Here is a 23,907-nt window from a genome sequence, read left to right as displayed (position 1 = left end):
TTCTAATTTTAGGGATTTGCTGTACTGGCTACTCTTTTCCCCTCTCACTGACAGCGTCCCCACAGTTCCTTGCGTACAACAGTACCGTCCCACTGTAGGGCCTTTGCTTTTCCCTCTGCTTGGAACACCTTTCCCCTGAAATCTGCTTGGTTAACGCCTTCACTTCCTCCAGGTCTCACAGCCTCAGTAGGCTGACCCTGACCTCATTTATACACCTGCACAGCACTCCGCCCCACCACAATCTGGGTCGCCCGGATTTTGCTGGGCCTGACCTCTCAGAATGCTTGTTACCTGACATTCTGTGTAATTGATTATTTTATCGTCCCCATTCCCCCTACTAGAATGTAAGCTACTTCAGGGCAAGGTTGTTTATCTGTTTTGTTCATTGATTTATCCCAGGCTCCTGTCACATTATAGACACCCAGTAATTAGCTGTTGATTAAGTATAGAAATATGCAGATCTTTCTTATTAAAAAAAGGGATGTGTGTGTGGGGGGGAATCCCTCCTTTGTTCCTATATGCTCCTAATTGTCTCTCTCTGGTCCTCACAGCCAGGTTTTAGAAGCAAGGATACTTGCATTTCTACTTCCTTGCCTGTTAATTGCTCCCCAAACCACCACAGACTCGCTCCACTCCACTGACCCTGCTTTTGCTGTGTTCCCAGACCTTTGCTACTGAAAATAAGGGGCACCCTTCACACCTTTGCAGCACTGAAAGTATTGCTCACTTCACTCCTCCTGGTTTGAACTTCAGACGGCTGGTGTTCTGGTGGGGCTAGTTTCAGTTTCTGCCTTGCTGGCGGCCCACATTCAGCACAAAATTTTGTATAACTGTTTGTATTAAAGTTTTACTTTATTTGTTTTTAGGAACCAGAATTTTGAGAACATACCATATTTCCAGTGTTAAATAGAAGAATAGGCTATTACAGGAAAGGTTTCTTTATTTATAATTTATACCACTTACTGCTTCTAATAAGGATTTGAACAGCTTACAACAAATATCATATACACAATGAGGCTGTTAAAATATGGCTAAGAAATAAAAATCTATGTAACAGGAGGTAAAAGTAAATATAAGGTCTACCGGAAAGTTCTGTCCGTTTTTGGAATAAAACAAAATACAAATTTTTCTTACCATCAATAAACTTTATTAAATAATATAATTGCCATTATTATTAATGATTTCTTGCCAGCGTGAGGGCAATTTGTATATCTCATTTTTGAAAAATGTATTATCTTTTTTTTTTTTTTTCATTTTTTCAAAGCTGGAAACGGGGAGGCAGTCAGGCAGACTCCCACATGCACCTGACTGGGATCCACCCAGCATGCCCACCAGGGGGCAATGCTCTGCCCCTCTGGGGCGTCGCTCTGTTGCATCCAGAGCCATTCTAGCGCCTGAGGCAGAGGCCACAGATCCATCCTCAGCGCCTGGGCCATCTTTGCTCCAATGGAGCCTCGGCTGTGGGAGGGGAAGAGAGAGACAGAGAGGAAGGAGAGGGGGAGGGGTGGAGAAGCAGATGGGCACTTCTCCTGTGTGCCCTGGCCGGGAATCGAAACTGGGACTCCTGCACACCAGGCCGACACTCTACCACTGAGCCAACCGGCCAGGGCCAAATGTTTTATCTTTTGATGCGAAAAATTGAACCAGTGCTTGTTTGATATCTTCTTCATTTTTTGAATTTTTTGCCCTTCAAAAAATTTTGTAAGGACAAAAACAAGTGATAGTCAGAGGGTGCTAAGTCCGGGGAATATGGTGGATGCGACAGACATGCTTCTGTAGCATTTCTTCCTTGTTGAAATTCGTAAAAATTACAGTGGCGTAAATGAACTTTATCAGTAGCCATGGGTACACTATCGCTTCACACATAAGACTAACGTGAATCAACTTTGTTTTAATTTGCTACGTTAGTATGTATACATTAAGTGATAAAAATAGAGAGGCACACATGCACCAAATAAACGTGCTTATGTGTCGAAACTTGTGATAGAAATGGACAGAACTTTCCGGTAGACCTTATACATACAAATTGCAGCAATTTGTATAATTTGGTTATTATACTTTATTTGTGAAACTTTTGGAAGTCAAGGTAAAAGGGAAAGATAAATTATACAATTTCATTCTGGTAACAGAAAGCCTGGCCCTGGCTGGTAAGCTTATTCAGTTAAGGATGTCATCCGAAACAACAAGGTTGCCGGTTCGATTCCCGGTCAGGGCACACATTTTGGGGAAGCAACCAAAAAATACACAACTGAGTGAAACAACAAATGTTCCCTTCATCCTTCCCTCTCTCTTTCTTCCTCTCTTTGTCTTTCTAAAAATCAATAAAAGTTAAGCCTTGAGGAGTCCAGAGGTTGCTGGTTGGATTCACCAGTTAGGGCACATATAGGAGCAGCACAGGAGTAGCCCAATGTTCCTATTTCTCTCTCCCTGCCTCTCTATCACCTCTCCCCCCCAAAAAAAAACACGAAAAAGAAAGCTTAGTTGTTTGTCAAGAGAAACTTTTTCTGGCAATAAATTCTAGAGACATTATAAAAGAGAAGTGTTGTAGACACTTTGATACAAGGATACACATACTGAGTGTTTCCAACAGGTGTTTAAGTAAAAAGAAATGTTCTTTAAAGACCTTTTTATAAAAAAATAAAAAGTAATCCACCTGTCTTCCAAACTGGGAATACAACATTAAGATATAACTGAAGTCTATCCTGTGGAGAATATGACTAATGTGGTTTAGGTATGTAACTTTATATAAAAATAAATCTGAGGATCTCAGCAGAAAACTTATTTAACCCTGGTGAAAGCCTAGAGTACTTCTATTCTATGCTGTCACCTAAATGAAAACATCCCTATTAATCTTGGGGTACCGGTTTATAAGTGGCAGGATTGACACAATGTTGATGCATAGAAAGGTCTGACCTGTATACTTGCCCAGATAGATAGTTGTAGTCAGGAGCAGATTTCAGCAAGAATCTTGACTTATCCCAAATTTTAGTTCATTTTAGCCTACAGTAGATGTTGTCATCCACTTTGACAATAGAAAAACTTCAGTCTCCAAGGGGGCTAAACTCGTTCAGAATTCCCAGCGGATCTGCCAAAATTATAAGATGTGGTTTCAGATATTAGAACAAATTAACTAACCAAACTTTGAGAGAAAAGAAAAAATGAAAAATATCACTCTCATTTAGAGTAGTTTATTAAGCCATGGGAGCTATTGTTTTTTTGTGTTTTTTTTTAGAGACAGAGAGAGAGTCAGAGAGAGGGATAGATAGGGACAGACAGACAGGAACGAAGAGAGATGAGAAGCATCAATCATCAGTTTTTTGTTGCGACACCTTAGTTGTTCATTGATTGCTTTCTCATATGTGCCTTGACCATGGGCCTTCAGCAGACCAAGTAACCCCTTGCTTGAGCCAGCGACCTTGGGTCGAAGCTGGTGAGCTTTGCTCAAACCAGATGAGCCTGCGCTCAAGCTGGCAACTTCAGGATCTCGAACCTGGGTCCTCTGCATCCCAGTCTGGTGCTCTATCCACTGCACCACTGCTTGGTCAGGCACTATTGTTTTCTTGATGCAGTGCACCTTTTGGTTTATGAGAATGAAATTATGTCATCAGTGAAAAGGAGAATTCTTGATTTCTTAATTGGAGTGGGAGGAGGACAAGTATCCAATAAATCCAAAAATTGTATCAGGTTATTTCACATGATAATTAAAGAATCAAGTTGGGGGACCCTGACTGAACGAGTTTAGCCCCCTTTGAGATTGAGGATCTGATTTGTCAGGAGACTCTTCCTATGCTGTCTGATTCTTGGCAGTGGGTGAGAATGCAGAAAGCTTTTCTCACATGTGATCCAATTCCAGCTTTCACAGCTTGGCTGATTCTTATCTATAGAGTCAAAAGCCAAAATAGACAGATAATTCATATACAGAAATAAATTCTTACATTTTGAGGGCTTTTTTATCACTATAGTCATGGTCAATGACAGAGTCTTGGGTCCTAAAACCTGCTTTGTCCTCATGGAAAGTATTAGACAAAGCAGTGCAAAACTTATAATAACAAGGAAATTTTCATAGCATCTCAAAATGGCCTCACTAGCTAATGATATTTCCTTTTGAGTTCTTATTATTTAACTTATAATTCATTCTTTAAAATGTAATTCAGCCTGACCGGTGGTGATGCAGTGGATGAAATGTCAACCTGGAACGCTGAGGTCTCCTCTTCGAAACCCTGAGGTCACTGGCTCTGAGTGGCGAATCGTCCACATGATCCCAAAGCTCACTAGATTGAGCCCAGAGGTCGCTGGCATGAAAAGCCTAAGGGCACTGGCTTGAGAAAAGGGACACTGGCTTGGTCCCCCTCAAGGTATATATAAAGCAACTATGAGTTGATGCTTCTTACTCACTCTCTCTTACTGTCCTCTCTGTCTGTCTCTCCCTCTCTCAAAAAAAAATTGAAATGTAATTCAGTAGGAAAGATTATCTTTTAAATAGGCTTCTTGCTGATATTATAAATTTGCTGCTGTTTAGCAAATTGTGTGAATATTGATTTCAAAAGACTGTTGGTTAAATTTTATTTTCACTTGTGTACTGAATAAAGTATCAGTGTATGAGAGTTAAATGAACTAATGACTGTATCATAGGGCAGAAAGCACAAAATAGAGAAATGAGGTACTGTTCTGAGGGAGAAAGAAGGTAGGACTTTTGACTCAGAAAGGGGGACATTAAGGAATGCATGAATTAATGTCTCCTGATTCATGGTGACATTTGACCTTGTCCTCAAAAGATACGGACTTATACATACTAAGTTAAGAAGGGAGATTGGATGTCCAGGAATTTCATATTTGGTATAGTAAGAGGATGCTTGGTGGAGAAGAAGGCTCAAGTTGGGCAGTGAAAACAGACTGGAAAGGAGGTTGAATTCTGGAGGCCCTTGAAGTTTTGGTTTATGTTCTGAGGCTGTGGAAATCAGTTGCAAGTTTTATTTTTTTTATTTTTCTGAAGTGAGAAGTGGAGGGTGAGGGACAGACTCCTGTTTGCGCCTGACTGGGATCCACCTGGCATGCCCACCAGGGGCGATGCTTGGCCCATCTAGGGCGTTGCTCCCTTGCAGCCAGAGCCATTCTAGTGCCTGAGGCGGAGGCCATGGAGCTGTCCTCAGTGGCTGGGCCAACTTTGCTCCAATGGAACCTTGGCTGTGGGAGAGGAAGAGAGAGAGAGAGAGAAAGAAGAGGGGGAAGGGTGGAGAAGACAGATGGGCGCTTTTTCTGTGTGCCCTGGGTTGAAATCGAACCTGGGACTTCCACACACCGGGCCGATGCTCTACTGCTGAGCCAAATGGCCAGGGCAATCAGTTACAAGTTCTTAAGGACATGAACTGACCTCTGTTTTAGGAATATAATCCCAGTTATAGTCTATACTAGGAAAGGGGTATTACAAAAACCAGCCAAAACAAGTATTATTTTGTTCTTGTTTAATCACTTTGCTGAGAGATCAATTTGAGAATTAGTCATCCCATTAAGCTCCTAATAATCCAGGGTACCTCTGAAGACAAATGAGAATTGCACAAGATCATAATTAAGCAATTGGGCAAACCTTTAGAAAAATTAAAACGAATTAGATGTAAACATTTTAATTTTCATTAAATGTTTATCCCTTTATTATTATTAGTGAGTGCTTCTGGAATTTTTGCTCCATTCTGCTTTCCTAAGGCTTCTAATTGTATGTCATAAGGAACAATGTAGAACTGAGGTTGTGTGATTCAGAATATGTATGGTTGCCTTTCCTACCTGTCTTTTTTGTTTTGCCTCTTCAAAACTTGGAAAATGTATTTTTATTGTTTTTCCTACGACTTTAAAATATTCTGTAAATATTGGTTCACACTGGAATTTAAACTTGATTTCAGATTTATATAATTGGTTGTTTTTAAAAAAGGATCAGGGAATTTTAGAGGACATCTCTATTATAAGAGTTACTGTTCGTACTGCAAGGGAAGTAACAAAGTAACACTTTCAATTGTCCACTTAATTGTAGTTTTCAATTACTGTATACAATTTTAACTCACTGTGGAGATGGTTGCACTTTTCCCATGGGACAGTTAAATCAGAAAAAAAAATCTATTACTTATGTATTTAGATTCAGTTTTGGGAAAGTAATTTAAAAATGTACTCATCACTTCCAAAAAAAGAATGTTAGCTTTTTTAATTAGGAAGAAATTTGAAATTAATTTTACTCTTTCTCCTGTCTCTATTTAGGAACTACTTTTTTTTTCTTTAATTAATACCACTCAAACATCACTCTGTTGACACACAGTAATAGGAATTCAACTAAAATATTTAACTCCTATGTTCATGACCCTGTGATGTGGGGGATTTGAAACATGACTAAGATTCTGTTCTTGTTCTCCAGGAACTTAAAATCTACAGTAGAGATAAGAAAAATAACTTATTCTGTCCTAGGTAAATTGGATTTTGAGAAGAACAAGAGAGGAGGAAGTGCACATTGGGTAGAGGGAACTTTGGAACAGAGGCATAGGGACAGGAAAACATCAGATGCTTTCAGAAGCCCTCTGGTTGGTGGTTGTCAAGGAATGTGGATGGAAGGCAGTGCTTTGTGGGCTAGTAAAAATGGCTGGTTTATGTTGCAGAACACATTGAATGAATGCTACTTTGGGGAGTTCCGTCATTGCGTGGTAAACAGTTGGTTAAGAGGAAGAAAGAAAGTGGTTAAGGTTAATGGTCTGCAGTGAGAAGTATTGAAGTAAGGAATGGTGATGGTTGAAATAGAGATTTTATATGTAGAAGTCATGTAATTTGGCGGTTGATTAGATGGATAGAGGAAGCAAGCTGTTTGACCTCTGTGGGAATAGGAGAATGGTGAGAACATCAAAAGAAACAGAAAAGAGGTGAGGTTCTAGCCGCTTAGCTCAGTTGGTTGAATGTCATCCTGGAACAATAAGGTTGCAGGTTCAATCCCCAGTCAGGGCACACACTGGAAGCAACCAAAAAATGCATGACTGAATGGAAGAGCAAATGCTTCCCTTCCTCCTCCCCCTCCTCCTCCTCCTCTCTCTCTCTCCTTTCCTTCCCCTGTCTTTCTAAAAAGCAATAAAAATTAAGCCTTGGCCAGATAGCTCAGTTGGTTGGAGTGTCATCCTGGAGTGTGGAGGTTGCCGGTTAAATTTTCTGGTCAGGACACATACAGGAGCAGCCCAATGTTTCTCTCTTTCTGTCCCTGCCTCTCTCAAAAAATAAAAAGGTATGAAAGAAAGAAAAGAGCTGGAAGAGCCTGTGCTGTTTGGAGGAGGTGGAGAGAGACTTTGACTTTGGTTGGGTTAGGATGAATGAAATGCTGGCAGGATAGCTGCTAGGTAGAGAAGTTGGACTTACTGTATATTCAAAAGTGTATATATGGGAACATTAAGTATTACTGATGTTGGTGTTTTGGTTCCTAGTTGAAAATGCATAGTATTTTATATCTGAAACCTAGCAAGGAAATTTCAGCCTCTGCTGTCTGTTTGCATGTCAGTCAGCAGCATTCTTTTTTTTTTTTTTTTTTTCTGTGACAGACAGAGAGAGAGACAGATAGGGACAGGAAGGGAGAGAGATGAGAAGCATCAATTCTTCATTGTGGCTCTGTAGTTGTTCATTGATTGTTTTCTCATATGTACCTTGACCGGGGGGCTACAACAGACTGAATGACCCCTTGCTCAAGCCAGCGATCTTGGGCTCAAGCCACCAACCTTGAACTTCAAGCCAGTGACATTTGGGCTCAAGCCAGAGACCATGGGGTCATGTCTACGATCCCACGCTCAAGCCAGCGATCCCACACTCAAGCTGGATGAGCCTGCGTTCAAGCCGGTGACCTCGGGGTTTCGAACCTGGGTCCTCTGCATCCCAGTTCAGTTGAATGTCATCCTGGAACAATAAGGTTGCAGGTTCAATCCCCAGTCAGGGCACACACTGGAAGCAACCAAAAAATGCATGACTGAATGGAAGAGCAAATGCTTCCCTTCCTCCTCCCCCTCCTCCTCCTCCTCCACCTGGTCAGGCAGGCAGCATCATTCTTAACCTTGGTAGGCCATGGGTAGAACACAAAAGAAAGATTTGTTTTTTAAATTTAAATATCTACAATATTCAATAATGGTTGACATTTTGGCAAGCTTGTTTCTTCTGTCTTCCCCTAAAAAATTCCTTAATATCATCTGATACCCAGTCTATGTTTAGATTTCTATCATTATCCAAAAAAAGAAAAAAAAGTATATTTATAGATTTTTTTAAATTAAAAAGGTCATTGCATTTGGTTGACAACTAACACAAGTCTCTTTTATTATGCTTCCTGCCCCCAGTTATGTTATTTGAAGAAACTGGGTGACTTGGTCTGTTTTCTATAATCTAGGTTTGGCTGGTTGCATCTTTTTTTTTTTTTTTTTATTTTTTTTTATTTTTATTTTTTTAATTTTTTTTTTCTTACAGAGGCAGAGATAGACAGGGACAGACAGACAGGAACAGAGAGCGATGAGAAGCATCAATCATCAGTTTCTCGTTGCGCGTTGCGACTTCTTAGTTGTTCATTGATTGCTTTCTCACATGTGCCTTGACCGTGGGCCTCCAGCAGACCGAGTAACCCCCTGCTGGAGCCAGCAACCTTGGGTCCAAGCTGGTGAGCTCTTTGCTCAAGCCAGATGAGCCCGCGCTCAAGCTGGCGACCTCGGGGTCTCGAACCTGGGTCCTTCCGCATCCCAGTTCGACGCTCCATCCACTGCGCCACCACCTGGTCAGGCATGCATCTTTTTTTTTTTTTCTGAAGTGAGAAGCGGGGAGGCAGAGACTCCCACATGCACCCGACCAGGATCCACCCGGCATGCCCACTAGGGGGGCAGCGCTTTGTCCATCTGGGGCATTGCTCTGTTGCAGCGGGAACCATTCTAGTGCCTGAGGTGGAGGCCATGGAGCCGTCCTCAGAATCCAGGCCAACTTTGCTCCAATGGAGCCTTGGCTGAGGGAAGGGAAAAGAGAGAGATAAAAAGAAAGGAGAGAGGGAAGGGTGGAGAATCAGATGGGCACTTTTCCTGTGTGCCCTGGCCAGAAATCAAATGATTGCATCTTTTAGGTGCATTTAAATTGTTTCTTTGCTCCCTATATGTCCTGTAAACTGGTAGTTAGATCTGAAGCTGATTCTGTTCAGTATTTTTTTAAGGACATGGGATAAGAATACTTAATAGGTGGTGCTGTGTTCTTGTTGTAGCACATTAAGAGGCATAAACCACGTAGGTATCCCACTGTTTGTAATGTTAAGTTTGTCAGCCTAATCCATACATGGTAATGTCCCCACATCAACCAACCTTTCATCTAAGGCAGGGGTCTCAAACTCAACTCAGCATGTGGGCCGCAGAGCAAGATCACAGCCGTTTGGCAGGCCGCACTAGGTCTACAAAAGGCAACTGTTATGCAACACTTTTCTCACTGCAGTTGAAAACAAAAAAAAATCAGTACAACAAGCACAATCGTACATGCAGTTTACTCAGTGTCACCAAACGACCAGAAACTGTAGTTCGCATCACAACTGCTGTTAACTAAGCTAATATCTAGCTAGGATGCTAGAGAAATGAAAAATACAAGTAAGCCCCTAGGCTTACTTAATTTTATCCAAAATATTTTGAACTTTGTGGAGTAGTCTGCGGGCCGCACAAAATTGTTCGGCGGGCCGCGAGTTTGAGACCCCTGATCTAAGGCTTTTTAGCAGTTAGTGATAAATGTTGCAGAGAGCCTTTATCTCAGTAGGACTGGAAAATGGTGACATTCCAATTCTTTCATTTTTTTCTACATTCATTAGCTGGAATTTTTCCGTAAAGAACTTGCCCACATTGAGGCCCTGGCCGGTTGGCTCAGTGGTGGAGCGTCAGCCTAGCGTGCAGGAGTCCCGGGTTTGATTCCCGGCCAGGGCACACAGGAGAAGCGCCCATCTGCTTCTCCACCCCTCCCCCTCTCCATTTTCTCTTTCTCTCTCTTCCTCTCCCGAAGCCAAGGCTCCATTGGAGCAAAGTTTGCCCGGGTGCTGAGGATGGATCTGTGGCCTCTGCCTCAGGTGCTAGAGTGGCTCTGGTCGCAACAGAGCGACGCCCCGGATGGGCAGAGCATCACCCCCTGGTGGGCGTGTTGGGTGGATCCTGGTCGGGCGCATGCAGGAGTCTGTCTGACTGCCTCCCTGTTTCTGGCTTTGGGAAAAAAAAAAAAAAGTATTTGCCCACATTGACTCTGGCTAACCCGGAGTATAGTTTATACAGGATATACAAATTGAATATGTCCTCAATTCTTTTGTTTTACTTGCCAGTCTTCAGAATAATGAAGTTTTTAAAATTTGTCATTATAAACTGATGAATTTATATATTTGATGTTTTTCAATACATTTGTAGTATGTATGTATGTATTTTTACATTTTAATTATCTCATTTTTGGCCATTAGGAGCCCCTTTAAGTAGCTTCTGCGTCCTTCTGCAGTGACTATTCATCTTTGATAGATTTCTTGCTAGTGATCACACTAACATGTTCCAAAATCAACTTGAAATTTCTTGTCCAGACTTGGAAATAGGCATTTTTTCAAGAAGCTCAAGTTTAAAAATATTTTGGAGAGAATAGGAGTTTCACTTTGGGAAGCTATTAACAATACAAGATAGAATGAAGTCATATAAAATAATAGCGGTATTCTCACAATGTGTTTGGGGTTATAAATGCTGCAGGAAATACCAGTGATTCCTGGAATGTTTGGGTGGCCGTTTGGAAGAGGTAAGACTGGAGCCGAGCTTTCAGAGGAGAAAATGAAAAATTCATATGCCCATTGTAGGGGAGAAATTATTAGGTGTAAGAGAACATGTGGGTGGGATGGTAAAGGAGCTTGACTAGAACACAGGGTACCTTGAGTTTGGCCTTGATTTTGTAAGCGTTAGGGATAGAGAGAAAGTTCTTGAGTTTGGAAGTGAAATGTAAAGTCATGCTTTGAAAAGGTAAATATTGCAGTGGAGTTGTCTGACTAGTGGTGGCACAGTGGATAGAGCATTGACCTGGGACACTGAGGTCCCAGGTTCAAAACCCTGAGGTTGCTGGCTTGAGTGCAAACTCATTTGGCTTGAGGGTGGGATCATTGCCATGATGCCATGGTTGCTGGCTTGAGCAGGGGTCACTGGCTCAACTGGAGCCCCTGGTCAAGGCATGTGTGAGAAGCAATTAATGAACAACGAAGGCGCCGCAACGAAGAATTGATGCTGCTTATCTCTCTCCCTGTCTCTCTCTTTCAGATACTATTCTAAGTGCTAGCAAACAAGATCTCTGAACATAGTGGTGGTGTGAGAGACGGACAGTAGACATGTTTCAAAAAACAAGAATTTCAAATAGTGATAATGCTGTTCAGAAAATAAGATAGGTAATGAGGTAGAGAGTAGCTTTTTAGCATTTGGTTTTAATTTTCATTTATTTATTTATGCATTTTTTGGTGGGAAACATTTGTAGTTGTGCAACTGGAGGTTAGCATTTCTAATCTCTGCTTGATTATGTGAGGAAAGATTGGTCCCATTTAAGTTCTGTTGGGGTTCCCTGATACTTGGACTCAAAAGTACTTTTCTTTTTTCTTTTATTTGGATTTTGAAGATGTTTATATAATGAATAGAGTACAGATTGAGATATGCATTTTCTTGTGGAAATTACTTATGTGGGACAGAATAGTGTTTGTTTTATTCTTTTGGGAGGGAAATGACTCCTCTGAAAAAATGTTCACATTTTTTTCTTGTGGCTTCATTCAGTAGTAAAATGCAATGATTTGATTCTGCCATGAGTCAGGGCACATCAGAGTTGTGTTGAGGGTGGTAGTGAGGGTCAGATGAGATACATGTGAGAGGGTTCATCTTAGTAAAAGGAATCGCTGAACACTTAGAAATTAAAGGAGCTAGCTTTGCTGTTTTATTATACGTCATTATAACTGAATGTTTCAAGCTGTAATTAAAATGTAGAAAATTCAACGCATTTCTTTAAAGTAATAAGTCATTTTGCAGATGGGAACTTACTTGTGTAAAGAACTCTAACAAATAAGTGTTTTGTGTTTTCCATCTATTACTGAAGATTGATTAGGAGGAACAGCAAGATAGATGCCTCTTACTATGCAGTTATCTTTTTTATTACTAAGTTTAGGGACTTTGTAGGTACGGTAAAGAGAAAATAGAATAGGAAAACAAATATCAGTCTTAATTTTCTTTTTTTTTTTAAGTTAAAAAAAAGTTTAAATATTGATTTTTAGAGAGGGAAAGAGAAAGAGAGAGAGAAAAAACATTGTTTTGTTGTTCCATTTACTCATTCATTGGTTGGTTCTTGTATGTGCCCTGACCGGGGATTGAACCCACAACCATGGCCTAATCAGGATGACACTCTAACCAGCTGACACTCTAACCAGCTACCTGGCCAGCAGATCTTAATTTTCTGTTTGATAATTTAATGTTGAGAATATAACATTTTTTATTATTACTTTTAGCGAGAGGGCGGGGGAAGGAAGACAGATAGGAAGGGAGAGAGATGAGAAGCATCAACTCCTAGTTGTGACACTTTAGTTGTTCATTGATTGCTTCCCATATGTGCCTTGACTGGGGGTTCAGCCAAGCCAATGACCTCTTGCTTAAGCCAGCGACCTTTGGCTGAAGCCAGCGACTATTGGGGCATGTCTATGATCCCACACTCAAGCTGGCGAACCTGTGCTTAAGCTGGTGAGCCTGCACTCAAGCCAGTGAGTGACCTTGGGGTTTTGAACCTGGGTCCTCAGTATTCTAGGTTGATGCATTATCCACTGTGCCACCACCATTCAGGCAAGAATGTAAGATTGTTAAAGAGAAGATAAGGAATGAGGTTTTTAGAAATGGAAGCAGAAATAGTACTAACCTATATGATAGTAACTCTTGTGCTCAAGTTAGCCCAAGCTTTCTTTATTCTCACTAGTTCTATGGAATTTTTTTTTTTAAGGAAACTTGAATATAAGTTCAAAAGAAGATTTGATTCTTTATTTCTGGACTGCATATATACGTATATAACAAGACCATCAGAATGTCGGGAGCCTCAGTGAAGGTGGCTGTCCGTGTGCGGCCCTTCAATTCTCGAGAGACCAGCAAAGAGTCCAAGTGCATCATTCAGATGCAAGGCAACTCGACCAGTAAGTACATGTTGTTTTCTATCAGTTATACCTCACTTTCCTATTTTTTCTGCTGTGATTAGAATAAATGAACATTTGGGTATTATCACTTTGAATGATCCATTGAATGCTTTCCTCTGTGATATTTTCTGTTGCAAATATACATATGCACTATTTATTTTGTTCTTGACAATTGAGAAGACCCTGGAGGACTGAACTAATTTAGTTAGTGTTATTAAGTTGATATCTTACTGATAACCAGCATGTAAGCAGTGATTTTTAGTAAGTGATGACATGAAATATACTTGATTTTAAATAGCACTTGAGCTTGCTAAGATAGTCTTAAAACTTTTACAGTGGTTCATTGAGTTGAACAACAGATACAGCTATTATATCTAGTAAACTTGTAAGTTATTACTAAAATTATTAGTAATTGCTTCAGAGCTTATTTCTCTATATAAATGCTTAGGTGAAAAATGACTTATGATTTCTTTTCTGCTTGCATTTATTACTTGATATGAATATAGACAGATTATTACTGAAAATAGTGGTAGGTTCTACCATCTTGAAACCTATAGCTTTGTGATAAAGCAGAATTGTAGGTCTTTCAGACACGAGTTAATGCTGAGTAGTTGGAGAAATCATTCATTCTGATCTCATCTATTGTGGGCCACTTGACATTGTTGAGTTAAGGATTCTATCAGTGGGTAATCAAGTTATATACATGGTGGCAAGACAAAAGTAAGTTTACAATTGTTTATATGAAAAGTAATATAATAAATAATGATACAGGAATAAACTGTTTTATGTATGCACAACTATAAGCCTACTTTTGCTCCACCCTGTATTTTTAAGGTCTTCAATATGATTTTGATAAATATTTACATTGTTAAATGATTACCACAATCATTAACATATCTATCACTAATTAACATATCTATCACTTCTTTTTTTTTAAATTAATTGACAGATGGTGAGGCAGAAAGACAGACTCCTTAATGTACCCTGAGTGAAATCCACCCTGCAAGCCCCCTACAGAGTGTTGCTCTGCCTATCTGGGACCAGTGCTCTGTTGCTTAGCAACTGAGCTATTTCAGCACCCAAGGCAAGGCCATAGAGCCATCTTCAGTGCCTGGAGCCAACTTGCTCGAACCTTTCAAGCCATGGCTGTGGGAGAAGAAGAGAGAGACAAAGGGGGAGGGAAAGGGGTAGAGAAGCAGATGGTCACTTCTTCTGTGTGCCCTGACTGGGAATTGACTCTGGAACTTCCACATGCCGAGCCGATACTCTACCACTGAGCTAGCTGGCGAAGGTCTATCATTTCTCATAGTTACCTTTTTATGTGTGTGTAGTGAGAACACTGGAGATTTACTCTTAACAAACTTTAAGCAACACATTATTAATAACTATAGTCACTATGCTTCACAGTAGGTTTTCAGAGCTTATTCATCTTATAAATGAAAGTTTATATCTTTTGATCATATCCTCTCACCCCAAGCCCCCTCTCTCCCAGCCTCTGGTAACCACCATTCTATGCTATGAGTTTGACCCTTTTTTTTTTGTTTCCTCATGTACAACGTTGAACTTTCTATTGCTTATATACTTCTCTGAATTTGGTAAATAGGACTTGTAACAATCTGTCTTTTAAAAGAAAGGATATGCCCTGGTGGGATAGCCTAGTTGGTTAGAGCATCGTCCCGTAGCACAGAGGTTGCTGGTTCAGCCCCTGGTCAGGGCACATACAGGAGCAGAACAATGTTCTTGTCTCTTTCTCCCGCTCTCCCTTCCTCTCTCTTTAAAATCAATACAATTGAAAAAAATGATGAAGTTAAAGAAAAGATTAAAAAAATATAAACTAGACCCAGGCTGGTAGCTCAGTGGGTAGGCAGGCATCCCCAAACTACGGCCCACGGGCCGCATGTGGCCCCGAGGCCATTTATCCCCCCCCTGCACTTCTGGAAGGGGTACCTCTTTCATTGGTGGTCAGTGAGAGGAGCACTGTATGTGGCGGCCCTCCAACAGTCTGAGGGACAGTGAACTGGCCCCCTGTGTAAAAAGTTTGGGGACCCTTGGTAGAGCGTTGGCCCAGTGTATGGATGTCTTGGGTTCGATTCCCGGTGAGGGCACAGAGGAGAAGCGGCCATCTGCTTCTCCACCTCTCTCTCTATCCCTCTCTCTCTCCCTCACTCTCTCTCTCTCTCTCTCTCTCTCTTCCTCTCTCACAGCCATAACTTGATTGGTTTGAGTGCATTGCCCTGAGTGCTAAGGATGGCTCCATGGAGCCTCTGCCTCAGGTGCTAAAAATATCTCCATTGTGAGCATGGACCCAGATGGGAGTTGCCAGGTGGATCCTGGTCTGGGCGTATGCGGGAATCTGTCTATCTTCCTTCCTCTCACTCAGAAGGGAAGGGAAAAAAAAGTGCAGATGTGAATTTGACCAAGGACACATGTAAGATTAATAGATGATAGGTTATATCAGTTAGACCTTGAGGAATAAGTAGAATTTAAACTAAACATCCAGTATGTTTGGGGGAAATTTTAGAATTATAGCTTATTAGAGCTTACTAATTTTATGACTAGATATTGGTACTCCTGACCTTCATCTAGCTATAACAGATTGCCTCTCACCCATCAATGTTCAGCAGGAGAAATCTGACTTTTAAATTAGCATTAGTCTGCTGAAACAAAAGTCCTCATTAGCTGAATCAGCCTTGGAAAAAGTAGGGCTAGTTTTCTAGCTAAATACTTACTTTGTCCTGGCTCAGAGGGAGTGTGTTAATTTTGGTTCCTTGAATGGTGTTTTCTTGGAAAGCCAGTTATCTGATTGTATGACAGACTTTTTGCTCTAGGATTTTTGGCATTTTTGATTTTCTACTAATATTTTCTATTTCTGTTTTTTATTTATATGGTAATTTATTAGTAATTTGACTAATAGTAACCCAAATAATTTTTAGGTGAGAAATTTTAAGTGAGCCACTTGCTATATGTTTAGAAAATATTTATGGCTTTATTTTTTTTAAGCATTGGAGTTAAGATTGGGAGGAAGCATGTATTTTGATCTTAGAATAGTTGAAAAAAATGAAATGATTTTGCTGTAGCCACGTGTTCTCTATATTAAAGGACTGCTATGCTGGCAGGCTGGCCCGGACTGCTGCTCACAGAGATTATAGCTGATTGCAGATGGAATGCCATGGAATGTTTCTGCCATAAGAGCTCTTATGAAAAAGTAGAAGAAGGTGAAGGGTACTTTAGGAATATGCCAGATCTGAAAACTGAGTAGTAGCAGTTTCATTTAAGCACTTTCTGGCCTTGGAGGGAATATTTTCCATGGCACAGACAAATGTTACTCACCTTGACATTTTTGAGACCCGAGTACATACACAAATGTCTTTGTTTAATAATATCCCATCATATTCCAAGTTTCTCCCACTTTGGAAGCATTTTTTTGTCTGGTTACCTCCTTACCATAGCCTCCTCCTGCATTTTGGTGAATTTTCGTTTTTTCTGTTTGGTTAAATGGTTAGAATTTTGCATTCTCATCTTTTCCTGTTAGTCTTTAGTTTTTTTCTCTCGATGTCCATTAGTTTAACCTAATTCTCACTTGCACTTTAGTTTGGCTTTCTTTTCCTGCGGTCCGTGGATGGACTTCTGCGTATCAGGACTCATGCTTTGTAACTGGCTGGGGAGTATGAGGGTTTTTGTGTTGTTATTGTTTATACTCTACATATATTTTATGAATATATCTACTATATATTTACTGAATAATTTAAAAAGTATAAAAGCAAAAGAAAAAAAAACAAGTCTTAATCTTGCAAGTAGAGATGAGTGTACCTATGCCTGTCTTTATGAGTGACCAGGGGTAGGGACAATCCATGAAGTTTGCCTCCTGCTCTCTCTTTCTGAAGCCTTCTAGCCACTCCCTCCCACTTCTTTTTCCAAAGACAGGAATGTTTAGTTTTTACGTTACAAGTCCACATTGATTAAATGGCACTCAGTGACTTGGAATGTGAGAAGGTAAATAGTAAGAAGATAAAGAGGCTTATACAGCAAAGGAAGAAGAGGTCAGTAAAACATATTGAGATCATCATGAGTACCAGCAGCACCCTTCCTGCAGAGTCAGGACTTAGGGCTGTTGCAGTGTGTGTGTGTGTGTGTGTGTTTGTGTGTTTTGGAGGTGGGAAGTAAAGTTGCCCCTGTAATGGTACTGTTTAGTCAGTTGGAATTGGTTGTAACCAGTGTTGTCCTTTAGAACGATTTTTGAAATGGGTACATGAAGGGAGGGTCTCACACTGTCAGGGGCCATCTCTCTCTTTAGGGAGGTTATCCCTCAGGGTCCAGGTTGGGGAAGCCTGTCGGCCTTGAGGCCCCTTCTTTAGCACAGGCCTGTCTGCTGCTGGCCACTGCCTTTGCTGCGGACCTTTCTACATACAGATCCTCCTCTGCCCCCTGTTTTAAAACAGCCTTTGCCTTCCATTTCCTCAGATCCAAAACATACTTTGTCTTTTCTTCTAGATCTGACACAATATTATTCAGTATTTCATGTCTTCTCATGTTGCAAATTACTAAACTGACATTCTGGAATGTGTCCCTGTATTTCTTACTACTGGGGTAAAGTTTAGGATCCTAAAGAAGGGCACCGTCTTGTCTGACCAGGCGGTGGCGCAGTGGATAGAGCATCGGACTGGGATGCAGAGGACCCAGGTTCGAGACCCTGAGGTCGCCAGCTTGAGTGTAGGCTCATCTGGTTTGAGCAAAAAGGTCACCAGCTTGGACCCAAGGTCCCTGGCTCGAGTAAGAGCAAGGGGTTACTCAGTCGGCTGAAGGCCCGCGGTCAAGGCACATATGAGAAAGCAATCAATGAACAACTAAGGTGTCACAATGAAAAAAACTGATGATTGATGTTTCTCATCTCTCTCCGTTCCTGTCTGTCTGTCCCTATCTATCCCTCTGTCTAACTCTCTCTCTGTCCCTGTAAAAAAAAAAAAAAAAAAAAAGAAGGGCACCATCTTCTAGATGAGATATTAGGTATATTTCTTTTTGTTTTCTAGTGTTTTAAAACTTTTATTGCATTTGATTACTTTGGATTGTCATAGCAAAATATTTTGGTTTGTGATGAAAATAAAATGGTTGCCCTGACTGGGTAGCTCAGTTGGTTAGAGTATCATCCCCATACACCAAGGTTGCGGGTTCCATCCCTGATAAGGGCGCCTATACGAATCAACCAGTGAATGCGTAAGTAAGCAGAACAACAAAAACTGATGTCTGTCTATGTGTCTCTCCCCTTCCTCTCTTTCTCTCAAATCAATAAATAAATAAAATTGTTTTTGTGAGTTATAAGTATATCATCTAAACTCTTCTGCTTCTTCCCATCTGCTTGACTCCTGAGTGCAGATGACTTCCCTTCCAGTATTTGTCAATAATGGGTTGATTGGTTGTTTGATTGGTTGGTTGGTTGGATGGACAAAACAGAATGGTGTTTTTTTGGTTTTTTTTGTGTGTGACAGAAACAGAGAGAGGGACAGATAGGTACAGACAGACAGGAAGGGAGAGAGATGAGAAGCATCAATTCTTCTTTGCAGTTCCTTAGTTGTTCATTGATTGCTTTCTCATATGTACCTTGATGGGGAGCCTATAGCAGAGTGAGTGACCCCTTGCTCAAGCCAGTGACCTTTAGGCTCAAGCCAGTGACCATAGGGTTATGTCTATGATCCCAGCCAGCAACCCCATGCTCAAGCAGTATGAGCCTGCACTCAAGCCAGTAGTCTCTGGGTTTTGAACCTTGGTGCTCTGCGTCCCGGTTCGACACACTATCCACTGTACCACCTTTGAAAGCATGATCTTTATGATCTTTTGCATATTTTGCAGTATTTCACAAGTATCTGCTGTGAATTATATATCCAGTTGCTCTGGATCTGAGAGCAACTAAGGATGATGTGTCTTCTGATTGCTTCAATGAACAAAGGAGGATTCTTTTTTTTTTTTTTTTTTTTACAGAGATAGAGCGAGAGTCAGAGAGAGGGATAGATAGGGACAGACAGACAGGAACGGAGAGAGATGAGAAGCATCAATCATCAGTTTTTTGTTGTGGAACTTTAATTGTTCTTTGATTGCTTTCTCATATATGCCTTGACCAGGGGGGCTATAGCACACCGAGTAACCCCTTGCTCAAGCCAGCGACCTTGGGCTCAAGCTGGTGAGCTTTGCTCAAACCAGATGAGCTCACGCTCAAGCTGGCGACCTTGGGTTCTCAAACCTGGGTCTTCCATATCCCAGTCCGACGCTCTATCCACTGCGCCATCGCCTGGTCAGGCAACTTTGCTGACTCTTGCTGAGTCATTATCCTCTGGTGTTTTCCCTAGTAGCAGTTTTGCTCCATTGATCTGCATCATAGTTTAATACCTTTACTGAAGGAGAAAACCACTAACAGATGATAATTTGTTAGCTCTCTTAGTGCAAGTGCTACCCTCCTAACCTGTCTCAGAAAAATTTATTAAACATATCCAGTATATCCATAAATACTATAAATCAATCATTTCTAAAATTTAAAGAACATGTAATATTCTTTATTCTGAAAAAAGCAGTTGACAAATGAAAAACTCAGAAAGTATGTATCAGAGAAAGCAAAATCATTCCTAATCTTACTACTCAGAGAAAGTTCTCTCATCTTTGCCTTGTACCCTCACATATTAAAAATATTTAGGGCCCTGGCCGGTTGGCTCAGTGGTAGAGCGTCAGCCTGGCATGCAGGAGTCCCAGGTTTGATTCCCGGACAGGGCACACAGGAGAGGCGTCCGTCTGCTCCACCCCTCCCCCTCTCCTTCCTCTGTTTCTCTCTTCCCCTCCTCCTGCAGCCAAGGCTCCATTGGAGCAAAGATGGCCTGGGGGCTGAGGATGGATCTGTGGCCTCTGCCTCAGGCGCTAGAATGGCTCTGGTTGTAACAGAGCGATGCCCCAGATGGGCAGAGCATCGCCCCCTGGTAGGCATGCTGGGTGGATTACAGTCGGGTGCATGCGGGAGTCTGTCTGACTGCTTCCCCATTTCCAACTTCAGAAAAATACAAAAAAAAAATAAATTAAAATAAATAAATAAAATATTTATTACATAATTGGGTCATTATATATACTTGTAAATTGCTTTTTTCCCTTTTTAAATATGGTATTTTTAATGTAATTAAGTATTTTCTACATTGCTTTATTTTATTTTACTTTATTATTTTATTTTATTTTTATTCAGTGAGAGGAGGGGAGGCAGAGAGACAGACTCCCACATGCGCCCTGACCAAGATCCACCCAGAAATCCACTAGGGGGCAACGCTCTGCTTATCCATGGTGTTGCTCCATTGCTCAGTAACCGAGCTTTTCTTAACACCATCCTCAGCACCCAGGGCCAACTCACTCCAATTGAGCCATGGCTGAAGGAGGGGAAGAGAGAGAGAGAAGCAAGAGGAGGAGGGGTCGAGAAGCAGATGGGTGCTTCTGTGTGACCTGACCAGGAATCGAACCCAGGACATCCACATGCTGGGCTGATGCTCTACCACTGAGCCAACCAGCTAGGGCCCATAACTTTTAGTGACATAAAAAATTCCCTATTGTGCCTGACCAGGTGGTGGCGCAGTGGATAGAGCGTTGGACTGGGATGCGGAGGACCCAGGTTTGAGACCCCGAGGTCGCCAGCTTGAGCGCAGGCTCATCTGGTTTGAGCAAAGCTCACCAGCTTGGACCCAAGTTCACTGGTTCGAGCAAGGGGTTACTCGGACTGCTGAAGGCCCATGGTCAAGGCACATATGAGAAAGCAATCAATGAACAACTAAGGTGTCACAACAAAAAACTAATGATGGATGCCTCTCATCTCTCTCTCTTCCTGTCTGTCTGTCCCTATCTGTCTCTCTCTCTGTCTCTGTAAAAAAAAAAAAAAAAAATTTTCCTAATGTGAATATATCATAATTACTTAACTAACTTTGTTGGTTTTTTTCCCACTTCTATTTTATATAACACCGTGATAAACATTCTGGAAAAAAAGTGCTTGAGTACATTTGCTGATCATTTTCTGAGCAAAAAAAATATTAAAATAGGGATTAATCAAAGATAACAATTTTAAAAATAATCTTTATAGTTATTTAAAGGGGAAGAATATATCTAATACGTTTTATGTTACAGAAATTTTTTTGGTGGAATCACAGGTTTTACTATTCAGAACAGACATCAAAATCTATAGTGTTTCTGAATAGTGAACATTCAAAGTTCCATAGTGATTTACTTATTTATTTATTTATTTTTTGTATTTTTCTGAAGCTGGAAACTGGGAGAGACAGTCAGACAGACTCCCTCATGCACCCGACCGGGATCCACCGGCACGCCCACCAGGGGGCGAAGCTCTGCCCACCAGGGGGCGATGCTCTGCCCCTCCAGGGCGTCGCTCTGTTACCACCAGAGCCACTCTAGCGCCTGGGGCAGAGGCCAAGGAGCCTCCCCAGCGCCTGGGCCATCTTTACTCCAATGGAGCCTTGGCTGCGGGAGGGGAAGAGAGAGACAGAGAGGAAGGAGAGGGGGAGGGGTGGAGAAGCAGATGGGCGCTTCTCCTGTGTGCCCTGGCCGGGAATCGAACCCGGGACTTCTGCACGCCAGGCCGACGCTCTACCACTGAGCCAATTGGCCAAGACCTACTTATTTATTTTTTAATGTTTATTTTATTGATTTTAGAGAAAGAGGAAGGGTGAGAGAGAGAGAGAAACAGGAACATTGATCTGTTCCAGTATGTGGGGATCAAACCAACAACCTGTGTGTTTCTAGATGATGCTCTAACTAACCAAGCTACCCCACCAGGGCTATAGTGACTTTTTATTTATTTAAAAAAGTTTTCTATTGATTTGAGAGGAGGGGAAGAGAAAGAGAAGAAGGGAGAGAGAGAAGCATCAATTTGTTTCACTTAATTGTTCCATTTAGTTGTGTACTCACTGATTGCTTCTTGTATGTGCCCTGACTAGGGTTGAACCTGGTTGAACCCACAACCTCGCTAGGCTGTGACGACACTATCCACTAAACTACCAGGCTAGGGCCAAAGTTTCATAGTGATTTAGATGTACCATCTCAAATAGTGCCTAAAGTACAGAAAGGGGATTGCATGGAGTTAGATGCTAGAAAATTTGGAAATTACCCTAAATATTATATTCTTGTGACATGTGAGTTCTAAAATTTAATAATGTGACAAGTCATGTGTCGCATACTTTTAATAACATGTCACAAGTCAGTATAAAGATGGATTGAATGGACTTAAATTTTTTTTTGAGAGAGAGAGAGACAGGGAGGGACATGTTCCTATGTCTTAAGTATTCTTCAAGAACATGACTTTAGTAGCTGTATGATATTCTACTATATTTGCGATGTATCTTATGTAGCTCATCCTCTATTGTTAGACGTTTGAGCCCTAGGTTCTTCGTTTATTGAATGGTGTTACTCCTGCCTCCCCAGACTACTAGCCCAGAGCCCAGGGTTGTTGTGAGGATCACATGAAATCAGGTATACCTCATAGGACGGTATTTGAAAAATCATTTGTTAAATTGTTTTTTTGTGGTTAATTTTGGTACACAAATTGTGACACTCAGTGGGACTATATGTATATTTAAAGACAGAAACAATTGAATCTATCACTAAATTGGAAGAGGCTTTTATTATTGTGTGTTTGCAGTTGCTTTTTATTACAGGGTATAATTTAAATTTCAGTTACCTAAATAAGTTGTTTTCACATCTAGATTCCAAAGCAGCAGAGAGAGACGACTGAATAAAATGCTGTAGAAAGCTAGTCTTCTTTCATTGCTGCTCTGCAGCTTATCGTTCTAGACTTTTGAGGTTGCCTTAGTTAAAATTCTGACTGCTGTGTGCGGCCTTTCTATGTGCACTTGTATTTTTCATAGGGAAAGCAGCAATGCTTAGTTTTGTTTGGCTTTTCAATGCCTTTTTTACAATTCTCGAGATGTTTTGGGAGTTCATTCTTAAAGGGCCATGCAAGTAACATGGTGCTGATCACTTTTGGTAGTTGCCCAGTGAAGTGTGAAGTGCTGTAATGGAAGCTACTTTGGTCGTAAGGTAAGCGAAGTGTAGGTAGGTATTCATAGATTTAATTTCTGGTAGTACAGGAAATTGTGCTTATTTTACAGAGAACGTTTCTGGTGAGCTAAAAACTGTTCTTAGTTGTGTTGTTAAGGGATGAATGCTATATATACATAGAGTTGATAGAAATAAGAAATATGAAATTAGGGTTTTTTTTTCTTTTTTCTTGTTTTCCAAGTGAGAGGAGGGGAGATAGAGAGACAGATTCCCACATGCGCCCTGACTGGAATCCACTTAGCAACCCCCATCTGGGGCCAATGCTCTGCCCATATTGGGCCATGCTCGCAACAGAGCTATTTTTAGCACCTGAGGCAGAGGCTCCACGGAGCCATTCTCAGTGCCCAGGGCTCTCCAATTGAGCCATGGCTGCGGGAGGGAGAGAGAGAAAAAGAGAGAGAAGAGGGAGGAGGAGGAGTGGAGAAGCAGTTGGTTGCTTCTCTGGTGTGCCCTGATGGTAATTGAACCTGGGACATCCATACTTTGGGCTGATGCTTACCACTGAACCAACTGGCCAGGGCTGAAATTAGGTTTTTGAAAGCATCTATAGGTCATTAGATTTTTGTTATTCATGAAGCATAGGCTGGGAGGCTGTCAAACTCTGAGAGTTTTTATTGTCTTTTTTTTTTTTTTTTTTGTATTTTTCTGAA

General features: G+C 41.2%; 1 protein-coding gene across 24 annotated transcripts in view; it reads left to right on the top strand.

Annotated features, from left to right (window-relative positions):
* The window catches only part of KIF1B (kinesin family member 1B), a 151,620-nt gene that overhangs the window by 6,788 nt on the left and 120,925 nt on the right, over nucleotides 1-23,907 (top strand). For all 24 annotated transcript variants that reach the window (XM_066270469.1, XM_066270470.1, XM_066270466.1 and 21 more), the window contains exon 2: nucleotides 12,988-13,174. In XM_066270469.1, the coding sequence (XP_066126566.1) occupies nucleotides 13,069-13,174 (106 nt within the window). In that variant the 5' untranslated portion in view covers nucleotides 12,988-13,068. The remainder of the gene's footprint in view (nucleotides 1-12,987; nucleotides 13,175-23,907) is intronic.

The sequence above is a fragment of the Saccopteryx bilineata genome, chromosome 3 (assembly GCF_036850765.1).
Source record: "Saccopteryx bilineata isolate mSacBil1 chromosome 3, mSacBil1_pri_phased_curated, whole genome shotgun sequence".
Taxonomy (NCBI): Eukaryota; Metazoa; Chordata; class Mammalia; order Chiroptera; family Emballonuridae; genus Saccopteryx; species Saccopteryx bilineata.
This window is presented reverse-complemented; position numbering and strand designations above follow the sequence as displayed.